The 15,447-nt window shown below is 38.4% G+C and overlaps 1 protein-coding gene across 1 annotated transcript in view; it reads left to right on the top strand.

The window, feature by feature from the left end:
• Positions 1-12,591, top strand: part of LOC142377474 (metabotropic glutamate receptor 4-like) — a 216,629-nt gene extending 204,038 nt beyond the window's left edge. Inside the window, exons 10-11 of the mRNA XM_075461613.1 lie at positions 7,157-7,403; positions 10,809-12,591. Coding sequence (XP_075317728.1) covers positions 7,157-7,403; positions 10,809-10,858 — 297 coding nt within the window. The 3' untranslated portion in view covers positions 10,859-12,591. The remainder of the gene's footprint in view (positions 1-7,156; positions 7,404-10,808) is intronic.
• Positions 12,592-15,447: the final 2,856 nt, after the last annotated feature.

Below are 15,447 nucleotides of genomic sequence, written 5' to 3'. Positions count from 1 at the left end.
ACAAACTCCTCTGTATACCAACGTATTCTAGAGTAAAATGTGAGGCTATCTGTCCGAGAGCTGAAGCTCGGCTGAAACTGGATCATGCAGCAGGATAATGAGCCTAAGCACAGCAGCAAATGTAGAATAGAATTGCTGAAAGAGAAAAGAATCGAGGTGTTGCAATGTTCTACTCACAGTCCAGACCTCAGCCTGACCCTGAAATTTTGTGGTGGGACCCAAGACAACTGTGCATAAATCAATGCCTGCAAACCTCAAACTGAAGCAATGTTGTAAATAAATGGGCCAGAATACCTCCACAATGACTTGAGAGACTGTTAATGTCATACAGAAAATTATTACTTCAAGTTAATTCTGCTAAAGGTTTTTCTACAAGATACTAAATCATTGGGTGATTTACACTACTTTAGCAGTTTGGTTTAGTTTTTAGTTAGTACTTTTAGTTTAGTTTAGTACTTGGTGTACATGACAGGCTTTGTTTATCTGATGTTGTATTCATTAGTAAAAAGTATAGTCTTAGAATTGAAAAAGTGTGTACTTTCTTTTACACATGATTTAATTTGCACTTTATATATGCAGCACCTCAGCTTATATTTCCACCCTACAATCACACAACATGTGAGCGTTTTGCTCAAGGACACTTGACTTGTAGAGGGGCTGGAGATCAAACCACTGATCTTCTGACTGATAGACATGCAGTCTACCACCTGAGCCATGTCTGCTTCCAAAGTCCTCGATAAAGGGAGCCAGCACCAAGGCCTGTGTGTACAAAATTTCATTATCCTCTCCAGTCTGCAAGAGTCCCCTGGGTTTCAGCATGCAGCCCAAATACTTATGAGTGCACCAGGATCAATCACCATTCACAAAAACAACATACCAGAAAAAGAAGACTAGGAGTATTAAAAAAGAAAAAAAAGACTTTGTAGGAGAGTTTGTGTTCACACCTTTACAATGTACATGCTGATTTATGAGAAGTGTTGCACAGCTCACGCAATAGATAGCACGCCTACGGAGTCCAAATCGGTTTGTCCATGTGGACTTGGAAAGCAGGAATGTCCTATTATTCTGCTCCACAGAGGCCACTGCACATGAACTGCCTATTGCAATGGCTTCATAGTTTAGACTAGATTTTTATGCCCATTTTTATATACAGTCAATGCTTCTGACTTAACCAGACTTTAAGGAGACAACCGCACTGTTTGATCATAAAACAGATTAGACAAATGTTAATTGGAGAAAAGACTGCTATGAAAAATATTTTTGACTTGTTACCAGAACAGTAACGGTAGCTAGTTTAGTTCATCAACAGTTTACACCCTCAGCACTACAGAGGCAGTCATTTATATGGCATGTGGTGTCAGGACTATGGGAGGCTTTCTCTATAATTCCAACGAGAAGATATGGTCCGTTTATGTGGTGTCACTGCCAGGCTTTATACTACTTTCAGGAATGGATTTGACATCTGCTTACCTGGAGAAACAGTCTAAATCAGCAGCTGTCTCAAACACAGAGGCAGGAGGAGGAGCATCAGACAATAGCCTGCGTAGGAATGAGGCTCTAGTATTTGAGGCTTAGTTCAGATTCAATCAGCCCACACAAACAGGTCCTGCCATTACAGAGCATGAATGGAATGATGAATTGAGTGGTGCTGTTTATTTCCCCCATGAAGCCTCCACTAATTTTGGCACTGTCAACAAAAATGCTGTTAGCACACAATACAGACAATGAGTGGGAGTTGCAGTGAGTTCAACTAGTCTGTTTGTTTGGTGTTCATCTCTGCTACGCGCTACTCTTCCCACATTGTCCTCCATTTTTAATTTATCTGCATGGAATAGCAGTACTACAATCTTGTACCTGATACATTTTCTTTACACCACACAAAGTTTCAAGTAAATTGAGCTGATACTCGACAGAGACATGAAAATGCTGCAGAAAACTGACTGAGATTCATTACATGTAGGTGTACCAACATCTCTGCAACAGTGCTGAGCTCCTGCACACAATCGCCCCATAAATTGTTTTTTTTTTAAAAAACATGCTTGCAAATCTGTGTGCATGGTACAAGAATCTGTGGACATGGGGTGCAGAGAGAGGAACGGATTGTGCATCATGCCATATAATTGAATTTGGGTGGAGTGGTTATAAACCAAGAGTACAGATTTGGGCATACTACATCTGTAGCTCACAGCTGTTTTGCTTGCAAATATATTTCTGTACTTTTAGATGGTCACATGCTACCACATTCCAAAGTCCACTCGACACAGATACAACATTTTTGTACCTTAGCAATGGTGAATCCAAGATAACAATAGTTTGATCCTGTATACATTAAAGTTTTCAATATCTAAACTGGAAAGAGAAGTAAAGAAAAACACTTGATACAAAAGCAAGGCTAGATAGCCTGAGTCTTAGAATGAAGTAAAGAAACAGGCAGTTGCCTCTTTGCACTCGATAGATAAACAGCATTATTCACAGTAATGTCCTACGGGCCCAATAATGAATAACGAAGATTGATGCGATGGAGCAGAGGGATCTGAGTAACATCTTGGACTTCAGAGAACAGTCGTTGCATTTATTAGGTCTACAGCACAACAACCCTCTGGGTCTTGACTGTTGACCTCTGGGCGATCCAATAATGGGTGAACAGACCGTGAAGCTAATCAAGGCCAAAGAATTGTGATCTTTATAAATGACAGTCTCCAATGAAGCTACATTATCGTGTCCCCTAAGGCTTCTGTTTGTTTATTGGCTTAATTAGAGCACAATTATAGTCAATTCTTATGAAGCAAGCCCTTCTGTTGAACATTTCTATTGCCATGCTGAGAAATACTACAGTTACTTTATGCAGAGTGGGAATTAGCCAGTTTAAATTAAGTTAGCAGTTTGCATTGTGTAGCTGAGGCTCTCTAGAGTCACTGGTTGAAAATAAAATCTGTTTACATTCATTAACACTCAAATTAATCTGTCGCTATCAGTTGTGTTGCACTCTTTGTAGGAAGAGACTCCTCTCATGCATTAACTGCTGTCGTTTTTCTTGCATCTAGTTCAGTGATTAATGCTGCCGCGAGCTGCTTCTTCTGTGTCATGTTTTGCCTGGGGCAAGATCTGCTGATGGCAGTACGATGACAGGAGTGTGAGATACACAGCAACTCTTTATGAGCTGCACTCTGTGAATGCTCAGGTGCCCTAATTATTGGACTGTATTTGGTCTAACAGTGAACACAGGACTCCATTTGTAAGCAAATGTTGCTTCATGAGCCAGTAGTGAGGAAATGTAAGTTTATTTTAAAAGGGCACAATGAATTGGGGACCGATCTACAAAGCTTGGAAATAATTTTGCTTTGCTTTAACATTGGTGGAATCTTATTCACGATAGCACTTTTTTTTTATTTATAGCTAGACCAAAAACTCAGTAGGCTTAAAAAATTTGTTTGAAGCGGATGGATTGTTGAGAATTAACAAACTAGAGTAAAAGGGGATACTGTAGTTCTGAAATAATTCAGATTCTGTGCTGACTACTTGACTTTTTTTTTCCCCAACAACTGGAAGGTGACTGAATTACTAAATACAGTATCTTTTGTGTGTTTCCAGATAAAATCATCTCTGCCGTTTGCTATGTAGCCTGGTTCGTTTGAGCTGATCTGAGATCTGTTAATAAGGGGTCTTCAGCAGACACACCTCCAGCGTCTCAGAGCAGAGAGCAATGCTAATTTTCCAGTGATTTTCAGATCTTATTCTAATAACTTAATTTACACATTCATGTTTGGTAGGGTGGTTAATTACACATTTTTATGTGATGTGACAAATTCAGAACATATATTTATTTTTGATTTACTCAAACTTTTAGCAGTCACAGCTTAACAAAAAATAAATCTATAGGACTGTGTTAAAAAGGAAAACATACTAATCAAAATACAATAATTAGCTTTCAAAAAGTCATCACCATAAATTGGACTATTTGATAGTAAAAAGTAATGATAAGTTATGATTTTGCTTAGATTCTTAGAAAGTGAGAAATGACAAAAGTTATCATTATTGGGACTCTAGAGCTGCAACAATTTGTTATTATTTACCTTGTAATTAATTGGCAAGAAAAAATATATAATACAAAAAAAACATATTGTGCTTTTAACTATTTAAAAATATTTTGCAGAGCAAAAAAATATGAAATGATGGAGAAAAAAAACTTAAAATTAAAAGCTGAAAATAAGGAATGTTTTTTTTGGTCAATCTTAGTACTGTAAAACGCATCTAAAATATATTTCTTTGTCTATTTCTAATGTTTAATAATGTCATCTTTTTTTAAAAATTATTATTAATCCACAAACCATGTTCCATATAAATTTTCATTGATTGAGACATATGACAGAGAAAATCAGCTGAGCTCATTTTGTCTATGCTAGTAGCAGCTTGGGTTCAGCCGTCTGTCCTCCAGGCAGCAGTAAGCAGAGCCCTGAGCAGCTCACCGGTTAATGCTCCCTGCAGCTGGGGGGCAACCACTGCAACTGTCCCTCCATCATAGTTTCTCTATTCTTCCACTCTGCTCCACAGCCGGCAGACCGTCATCACACTAGGACTTGCTCTGTTTAAATTAAATGCAGCCAGTCTGGAGGGAAATCACCATGGAGATTCACACCAAATAAAAACAAACAAGATATTCAAACAGAGGTCACATTTGAGAGGCTAAATGTTACTCTGCTTTGATTAAAAAACAGCAGCAACCCATGGGACAAAACTCACCTACTAAAAAGAAGGAAAAAAAAAAAGCGACGAGTAAAGGTAGCTTTATATAAAATACAATTAAATCTTGTGCATGAGGGATTTTATTAGCCGATTCTAATTTCACACTCACTAGAAATACCCATTCTGATATGCCGATGTGAGTATAGAAATCATATACTAGAATATTTAAGTCAACCATGGCTTAATTACAGTTGTAAATCAGTCCTCATGGTAACTTAAGAACAGCATCACACTCGTTTCCACTGAGATTCACCTCACTCTCACCTGTAGCAGTGTTTCATATTGAATATCAGCTGCCCTGTTCTACGGAGAAAATAACACACTGTGGAGATTTCTTTAACTGTTGAATTAACCATCTTAATAAGACAGAAACTAAAAATATGTTTTTAAAATATGAGATGTAAAAATGACTGCATGAGGAGAAACTTACTTTGCATGAAAACAGTAGTTCTGTGTTCTTCCAAACAGTCTCAGCCTTATTGTATTAGTTTTCTTTTTTTTTTTATATAAAAAAATAGTCATACCTGATACATGATGAAGGGACTCGTCCATCGTGGGTAATATTAATCCTGCTGCTGGAAACTGCTTGCGTGAAAATTACATCCACAACTACTGTTGCAACAATGTTTGGAGGTCTGACAGCCAATACATTCCACTTAATCGCTTTAGGGTTTTTTTGTCCTGCTGTTTGTTAGCAGTATTAGTGGCTTCAGCTGCTCTCTGCTAGTTTGAGCATTTGAAACTACTAGTTTAGCATGAGCATCGCCCTCCGGTAGCTCTCTAAAGAGCACACAGTGGAGATAAAAGGTCTGGTTGAAGTCTTTTTTTTTTTGCTTTAGAATGTTTCTAAATTAATTAAATGTCCTGGAAGTATAAAAGTGGCAGCCATGTTAAGATCTCTAAATATCCTTTGTACAGGAAACACTTAAGCTTCCTCTCTGAAAGAATAAAGGTAACTCGTCCCAGAATTCCTTGCGGCTGCATCTTTCAAAGTGATGCAAGATCATTTCATCCAGTCTTACTAATTATGATTCATGTGGATAAATATGAGAGCAGGAGGGAGTAGCTTGTGCCCACAATATATTTCACTCCTGTGCCTTGTTTTTGCCTTATCAATAGAGAACTTTTATGCGAATGTGATAAAAATGATTTATTCCTGACAACTTCATAAAATTGCATTACATGAAGTAACTAAAGAACTTTTTGGAGAGTATCTGTTGAACGGCTGTAGTCTCAATGCTGCAGACCCACAGCACAGCTTTGTGTGAGTTTGGTCGTCTTTTCCAAAGTCCTCCTAGCATCTTAACCTCAAAGATCTTAAGAAGTAAGTTTTTGTTAATTTAACTGTACCTGAAGAACTTCCTTTTAGTAGGAAGAGACCTCCAGCAGAACAAGACTCAGATAGGGTGGTCATCTGGGGTGTGAGGACAGGGCAAGGACACAAACAAACAAAAACACCAGGTACTCGAGTCCCTGCTGTACCGATGGTTGAAAAATGAAAAGAACAGGAGAAATATTTCAACCTCTTAACCTTTTAATCATCCTAAATAAATGAGCTAATTATATTTGTCTGCAGTGCTACATATTTGTATTAGTGAAACCATGTTAAAAGTGGTCTTTTTAATCCAGCTTGATTTATTCCATTAGAGTTCACAATTGTTTTATTTTGACTCAATAACAGTGTGTTGGCACCTTTCATCAAGTGAGCAATATTGTATTTATTGGTGTCAGAAAGACCGGATTCTTGCAGAGGTTAACAAGCCTCATTGTTTGATATGAATATTATGTTTTTTATAGACTTGGTGAGAAAAGTAAAAGGCTTATTTATCCAACCAACATGTCAGTCCTTCCAAAATGATGAGTCTCAACATAGTTAATGTATTAAAAAAAAATAAACAAGCTTTTGTTCTTCCTTAAAGCTTCCCTGAAGATGACTCATTAATTTGCTGCAGCTTTGCAAATGATTAAAATTGAATGAGTGAGAATGATATTCGGTGCTGCCCTCCCCTCATGGTTTGTAGGATTTGACGATGCGTAAAATTTTCATGAGCTTGTTTCTTTTTATGATCCTGCTTGTAATGAGAGAGAAGCATCCAATTGACTGGAGTTATCAAATCTGTGTCCAGAATTACGTGACAGTCATGTTAAAACTAGCATGGCAGAAAATTAAACAAACATGGTGGCCTTGGCTGTTCCAGCTAACTCATTATAAAAAGATGATTTAAAAGATTTTTTATCACCTGAAATAAATAGTGTCCAAGCCTCTATTGGACACAATAAAAACTACTTGGTTTACACATGGGTTAGTGGATGCTCTTATTCTCACTTGTACTTACTTATTTAGATAAATCTGTGCTGCCAAAACAGGGTTAAACTGTTTGTACTGTGTATGTCTGGTGTTTGCTCTCTGCAGTTGTACATCCAAACAACCACGCTGACCATCTCTGTGAGCCTGAGTGCTTCGGTGTCCCTCGGGTTGCTCTACATGCCCAAGGTGTATGTGATTCTCTTACACCCCGAGCAGAATGTGCCCAAGCGCACCCGCAGCCTCAAGGCCGTGGTTACCGCCGCCACCATGTCCAACAAGTTAAACCCCAAGGCCGGACTCAGACCCAACGGAGAAGCCAAGACCGAGCTGTGTGAAAGCCTCGAATCACAATGTGAGAATGCTAATCAAAAAGTCTTTCTTTTAAAACCTACAGGCTTTTTTTTTTTTTTATTCCTCAGCAATGCTATGTCCTTGTGTGAAAATCAAAAAAATACATGCTTCGAAAGGAAGCAAAGGAACAAATGATTACTTATTAACAGATGTGTAGCATGTTTTTAACACAAATGTAGCACTGTTATTCATCCAGTGGTGGGGGCCGGCTGGGTTTGTCTTTCAGCAAGCATGGCAGCAGTTTCAGCTGTGTGTGTCTCCACTCTGAATCATGTTTCTTCTGATATCTGTAGGCCTAATTTCCTTCATTATCATTTCATTTAATGGCAGCAATGGCAATGAAAATTCAGATCTCAAAATTCAGAAGTTTTCCACACACAAAAGGCACCCTCTCTTATTCCTCTCTCAGTTTACACTGTTAGGACTGAAAGTATTAATTAATCGGGAAACTGCTAGGAAATCAGCTGTTCTGGTGACTGATTACTTGTTGCCAACAGGGGGCCACTGTAAGACAAGTCTTGTTTGAGAATAGCCAAATCAGCACAGAGTCAGTCCCCTTTGATCGCCACATGTTATAAGCCACTTAGATTTCTCGCTGGCTTTATATCAACTTGCTGTGATCTTATGCAAATGTGGGCAAATGATAATCTCACGAGATTGAGGCGGCTGCAGTTTTTTGAAGCCAAGCACCGCAGCTCCACTCCGCCAACTGCAACATCTCTAAGAATGATCGGATGCAATTATTTTTCACCAACTCTAACAGCTGACTGGTTTAGATGTCAGGCTCATGGTAAAGTATTTCATAGAACGCTTTCATTTCCATTAAATTGCAGTACTTTTCAATGGTTCATTGATAATAATGGACTGATTTATATATTTAAACCTTTAAAAGTAAATTTTTTTGAACAATTCATATTTTCAGTTGTCTTTTGAAAGGGACAGCATTAGTTTGTTTGATATTGAAACATCTCAAAATACTAATTTACATTGATGTGAGAAATCATGTCAAATGGAGGTTACAGATAGACCATTATTTTGTTAAGTCATGCTTTCATTGTTAAAAATGCTGGAGATTGTGCACAAACTAATATGTGGATATGGACTTGGTTAAATTAGAATCAATTGTTACAAAATCGAAATAGGTTGGGAGTTTTTATACAAACTGAAGACATTGAAGACACTGTCTTAGGTTTAGTGCAGCTTTTTTGGCTCTGGCTGCTGCGCCGGCACCAGTTCTAGTCTGCTTTCCAGGCGAGGCACAGTTTATCTCGTAAGAGTTTTATTTTTGTGGCTGCTGTCAGTGACTTCTTGCTGTCTTGCAACTACTCCCACATAAAGATAACCAGATGCGTGAGAAGACCTGCCAACCCACCAGCAAAAAAAAAAAGGAAAATTTAATTTTCACACTTTTTTGTACTGATTGAACAACAAAAATATATATTTTTTTACTGAGCTTCAGCTGCACCGCAGCCCTGAACTTTTCTAGAAATGTTCCAGAGGGGCTTCATGTGAGAACTCAAATATCTGCAACGTTCGACCCGGTTTTCTTATGGAAATTACCAGCTAACAAGTAAGAAGTGTAGAAGATAAGACAGACCAAATGTGAATAAGGTAGCAAATAGTGTGCAACTGTTTCTGCTTCATGTTCGTCTCTGCTGACCAGTTATAGTGATACTGTGGGAACATGTGGGTTTTCATTTATTTTAACACAAGTCATTAAGTAGCCTCATCTGCCATTCATTACAAACATAATTTTAGCTTAATATCCTGCATTCTTTGCGCTCTACCCATTAAGTACTTTGAAATATATATTTTTGTAAAAATTCATATGCAGCAAAAGCGCATTTGTTAAAAGCAACTACAGAGAAAGTCTTGACCTAATTCCCTGTGCAATTCTCAAGAAAGAAGGTTTTTTTTTTTACATAAACTAATTAACAGATCAACTTGTTATTGTAGTTGTAGATTAGTTTTAGATTCACATAGATTAAATTTGATGTCATTAAAAGTTTAGGGCAATCTGTTGGCAGAGACACAATATGTAATATACAAAAGTGTTCTCATTTGTGTCAAAGTGAATGAAAATAAGAGAGGTTGTGTCTTAAATAACTCTGAACAAGTTGTTGGATGCCATCATTCATTTGAAGCCGTCAGTTTTGGTTCTGGCACACTGATCATCATTTTTTATGGAGTACATGATATGTAGATAAATTGTTAACTAAAGCAATAATCAAGAGATTAGTAATAAAAATTGCAACAGATTTCAGAGTTTAAACACATCTCAAGGATCAAGAGGCACCTCAATCTCCCCTCAGAAGCAGATGATTCCTTTGACACCTCCTCTCTCTAATCTTAATTCCAATAAAAGTGCTTGGCACCACTGTATCAGTGACACACTCTGGATTTATATAAGTGGAGTAAATAACGACTTCAGCAATTGAGTCAGCAAAAATTACTCCTGTGACGTCCAAAACGCTCTTCTGCTTGCCTCAGGCGGGAAAAGATTTTAATCAGTCACGTCTGTCAAAATGGATCCATTCGTTCTGACTGGCTTCAACTTAGGAGGAATAGAGCCTTTTGTCACACATTTTAAAGCTGCATTTTGTTCATACTTTTAAACACCAGCACTGGAAATGTTCCCGTTCACACACAACTGAAAGAGCTGACATTGTGTTTACTCTTAACACAAAAACAGAAAATCAATATAAAATGTATAACAATGTGCCACCGTAACAATAGCACAATGCTGAGCCTCATCAGCCTACAACAAGCGACATTTAAACACACACAGCAGATTATTCACATTATTCAAGCTTTGAGTTTCTGTGGAGGGTTAATTTGGCCTTTTGTTACAATAAGTGGAGCGAAGGCAAAGACACAAAATTGATAGCCAGCAGCAATTTATCCTGATGGGGTTAACGTTTACAGGGGCTTTACAGTGTATGGCTATTTCAATAAAAACCATTTGTCATTGTCATCGCTTGTGTGGATATATAGCTTGATGAAATTGAAAAATTCCTGTCTGGGGCCAGCTCCGACAACAGCCAAGATCTGGTGGCAATATGTCAGAATTTATCTGCTCCACCTCAGCGAATAAGCTAACACGGTCTGGTGAGACAACTGGAAAGTTAAGTCCTGACAGCTGCAGGAAAAGGAGGTGGAGAGGTTGCTGTAGGTAATACAGGCATGCTCTGAGGACAGAAATATGGTCAGAGTGGAGGAATTACTTGTATTAATGCACAAGAACTGTGAGCAATTAACCATGTATTGTCATAATCATTATGTGACATTTAATCTCATATTTGTTACGTCCGTAAAACAACAGGACAGAAACATCACATGGTCAAATGTTCCTCTTCACCTTGCCTCTATCTGAGTCTCAGTCCCACTCTCATTTCTTCTCTTTCAGCTTTCCCGACAAAGCAAACCTACATCAGCTACAGCAACCATGCAATCTAAGGGACAAAGGTTCTTATCGCAATTCAAGATAACCACCCTGGTGGAGGGGGGAAGAAAAAAAAAAAAAAAAAAACATGCAGTGGAATTTCACACAGCTTAAAAGAAAAAAAAAAAAAGAGGATGTGTTGTTGTGCGGCTGGAGATCACAGAAGCCCAAAGACGTGACATGGTGAGGAGGCAGAGAGAGATGGACAAAACAGACGACCAGAATAGATACCTGTACAAATTTTAAGGTTCCATCTTCTGTCAGCCTCATATGGATACACACATTTAAAAAAAAAAAAGAAGAAAAATACTCGCATGGCAGAGGCCTCAGACTGAAGGATGGAGCTTTCCTTAAGAGTGATTACATTTCAGCTGTTCCCTCTTTCAAAGACTTCTGTCATCTTGAGCAGTGCTGACTGGAACTGAACTCAAATGTTCAGGCGTTCTTCGTGTTATCTTAAAATCCTCTCAAGGCATCACAAGGGATTAATCAACACCAAAAAAGGCATGAAAACATGGCCCATGGATTTCTAAGAGGGGCTTGTGTTTGTTTTATTTCTAAGTGTATCCCGGTCTCATGACTCAACTGGAAATGGGGATCATCTCAACAATGCAACAGATCTGGGCCAGACGACATGTATTTTTCTTTCCTCTTCAGCGTCCCGCTGAGTTCCAAGAACAGCTACATGTAAATGAGTGGATCTCTGCCAATTTTGAGCATGCCAGTTTCAACATCATGTGTTGTGTTGTTTGGAAAAATTAAAGAAAATAGAAAGAAAAAAATCATATCTTTGGAATGCGTTTTAAACTCTGTTGCAGCGTTGTTAACAATTGTTTTGGGCCCAAGCCTATTGTATGTTAAAATCTGTTCGCAATTGGTGAAGGTCTAGTGAGTGATTGTCTGTCTGTGCTTAAGTGAGGTCATGATTTGTATTACCAGCTAGCCCAAGGCTGCCACTGCCCTCTGCATACCTGTTTGTGCTTTGAAACAGTGGCTCGTGGTTAAAATACACCGTATTTTAGCTATATGAGATCTTACTGTGAGCTGTCATTTGGGATGACCCTCCCATCACTGCCACCAGGTATTCTCTTGGTCACCCATGCAAAATGTAACATTGAAGCTTTGCCATACAGATCCATTAGCTGGGGAACTAAGATGAAGCATGCCCTTGAGAGGATCATGTGGTTTGCCCAGAGGGTGATATTCGCAATGGGCCAACTACTGAGAAAATTCATTACTGTACATGTCCTCTTCAGGCACTCTCATAATAAAAAGGAGGTGTCAGGAAGTTGGCTTTTCAACAAATTAAAATCTAATTGCAAAAATATACTATATCTCTATCAATCATCCCGAGCTCGCTGAACAGATTTATATTTGGCTTTGTGCAGTATAAAAGCCCTTCTAATGTCTTGGGAAAACCGTTGTGGGGTCATTTGTGTTGTGAATTCAGTGCTGCTTCTCATGCCTCCCTCTGTATTACTTTCAACACCATTTGTGTTGCAGAATAAAATGTGAGTGTTGACCAAATTAAATGGCAACTTAATGTAAGTTATTAAATAGATTGATGATGTCTGCTTTATGTCCTGACATATCCTAAAATTGGGGAAAATATACAAAAAGATACAGTGCCTGGCTATCTGACTATGTATTTGTAAAACCTCATGAGAACTAATGAAGTGTGTGAAGCATGTTTAGTTTTTTTTATACAAAATTTATTATTTCTATTAAAAATGTTTTCAAACTTCAATGTCCATTTTCAGGTTTTGTCAATTGATTCTTTTTTCTAAAGACAGAGAAGAATATCCACTAACAGCTTATTTTCATCAGTCCATGTGTTGTTCTGTATGTTGCCTGATTATAAAACAGAGTAATACAGTAGCAGCATTCTGCGGGAGCTTGTGTATTTTATTCCATTTGTAAATAATTACAGATTAGCAATACGTTTTTCCCCCTGAAGACAAGAAGACAATGGCTGCCACCATCTAAATAATAGGTTGCCACAATGCCTCTGATAATAGTGGCGGAAGGACAGAGTTGGTGGAAGGAAACATGACATTATTCAAATGAAGGGTTAGCCTCTACTTGAATCTAAGCCCTCTGTATGCAGCGAGCTCTCTGCAGCCATCATCTTCTCCACGCCTTCCTGATACTGTGAGCCCACCACACAAAAGCCAGGGAAATAACAGCTGTTGCATAGCAAGGGTGCTAAATGCATTCCCAAGTGCTAGATTACAGCAATATGCACAGCAGTGTACATTATCTTCCCACGGCAAAATAAAGTGACAGCAGAGATGGGACTCATGAGATTATGGGTTCTGCATTACACACTAGCATTGCTTCCTCCGTAAGTGTGAGTTGTTTTAAAGGAACATTTTATTTATTTAAGTTTACTAACACCATCTTATTCAGGCAAAAAAAGACAAAAAGACAGTGGTCATTTGTACACACAGAGTAGTCATTCTCATTTCCTCTCACAAGCCAACAGGCAAGCTCACACAGGACTTTCAGTCAATCAAAACTTCAGGTATAAGAAATGAAATATATGAAAAAGACTTTTTGGCTGGTTGCACAGTAATAATGCCCTGCATCTATACATGTAGGACACCGATGGAAGAAGCCGTCTTCCATAAATATGTGAATCAGTACATTATTAATAAAAGATCTACACAAAATGTTTATCTCCTGACAGCTGACAAACTGCAGTAATCATTTTGTTCTATTTCAATTTGGAGTTGCAGAATTGAATGTGCAGGTGCTTTTCTACAAGACAGAGGACGAGTCGGTATTTCTTTCATACAGCTGTCAAAATCCCACCGGCTGTGAGCATATATGAAAAAAAGAAAGAAAAAACATCCAAACTACCCTCGCTGCTTCCATAAGAAGGTAGCAGTCGCAGCCAGGTGCTGCTAATCACGTGCACTTGATTAATAGATTATTATCAAGTGTGACCACCTCTACAAAAGCAGAGGTTTTAGCAGTTTTTGTTGGTCTGGATTAGAAAAAGTCTGAACAAGTATAGCTTGTTTGGACGGGTTGCAGGAGAAAACCTCCTTTTTTCTAAAAAGAACATGCCGGCACAGCTAAAGTTTGCAAAGTTGCATTTGAACAAACAAGACTTCTGGAACAATGTCCATTGGACAGATGAGACCAAAGTGAAGTCACATTGGGGAAGAAAGCAAACACAGCATATCAACTGTGGCTTGTTTTGCAGCCACAGGAGCTGGGCTCTCTGCAGTCACTGAGTCAACCATGAACTCCTCTGTATGCCAAAGTATTCTGTCTTATGAGAAGTCATCTGTCCATAGATCCAGTCTGAGTGAAAGTGGGTCATGCAACCAGACAATAATCCCTAGCACAGCAGCAAATCCACAATGGAATGTTTGAAAAAGAGAAGAATGAAGGTGTTGTCCAGTCAAAGTCCAGACCTTAACCTGATTGAAATGCTGTGGTGGGACCTTAAAAAAAGCTGTGCACATACAAGTGCTGCAAATCTCATCAACATTATTGAAAAGAGCGGGCCAAAGTACCTCCACAACGATGCAAGACGCTGATAATGTCACACAAGAAACGATTGCTTCAAGTTATTGCTGCTAAAGGTGGTTCTTCAAGATACTGAATCATGGTGTGCACTTAGTTTTTCACATTTGCAATTTGGCTTGGTTTTCTGTAAAATAAATAAAGACACGGTGTAATATGTCATTTGTTGGTGTTCCTCTGAGGTTGTATTTACCTCATTTTGAGAGCTGGGAAGGACCTGATGGTTTATTATTATGTGCTGCTATGTAAAGTACTTTAGAAATGAAAACGAGTGCGCTTTTTTCTCACTTGACTGTTTACACCATATTTTCAGCATTTTAACATCACTACCAGGCAAAGTTATCACCTTTGATCATCCTAAGTGAAAGCAATGCTCTGCATGGAATTAATGTGGATGCTACTTTGACTGGTACCACTCACATAAAGATAGTTGCAGAACAGCAACCTCTCTGTGCAGAAATATGCTCTTTTTTTTTTTTTAAACAAACGTACAGGTCCTATAACCTGACAAAGAGTCCAAGGTGTTTGCCCGGCCTCATTCCATCTGCAGGATGAACCCGGTCCCCAGAGGTTCTGTCATGTATAAGGATCACCCCAGTGCCAGATACCACAGGACAACAACCACAGCAGTCCTGTCTTTGTCACAATGGGTCAGAGATGTTTTACTGTCACCAGTGGAACCTATAGAATATCAGAAAGGTGACTTAAATGCAGAGTCCATCACTGGTAAAGTAATTAGCACAATACGACATACTGACATATGGCCACAAATTAGTTCATCTTTGTAAATCCCTACAGTCAAGCAAGTCAACAAGCTAACAATATGGAGAGTATTGCATCAGTACATCAGGGTACTAATCAGTATTAACCGTTAACCCAAAGCACATTCTTTCACTCTTCTGCTGTTAAGATAATTCTGACAATTTGGGGGATTTTTTGTTTGCTTTTCAAATGCTGAATTTATTACACTGCATTTTTAACACAAGATGTCTTTTGACGAGAAACAATGAATGCAAACATAACTTTTAGTTTTCTTTTTTAAACTAGGCAGAAGAAAAACAAACTT

The sequence above is a fragment of the Odontesthes bonariensis genome, chromosome 3, assembly GCF_027942865.1.
Source record: "Odontesthes bonariensis isolate fOdoBon6 chromosome 3, fOdoBon6.hap1, whole genome shotgun sequence".
NCBI lineage: Eukaryota > Metazoa > Chordata > Actinopteri > Atheriniformes > Atherinopsidae > Odontesthes > Odontesthes bonariensis.
Note: the sequence above shows the minus strand (reverse complement) of the source record. Positions and strands in the feature narration are given on the sequence as shown.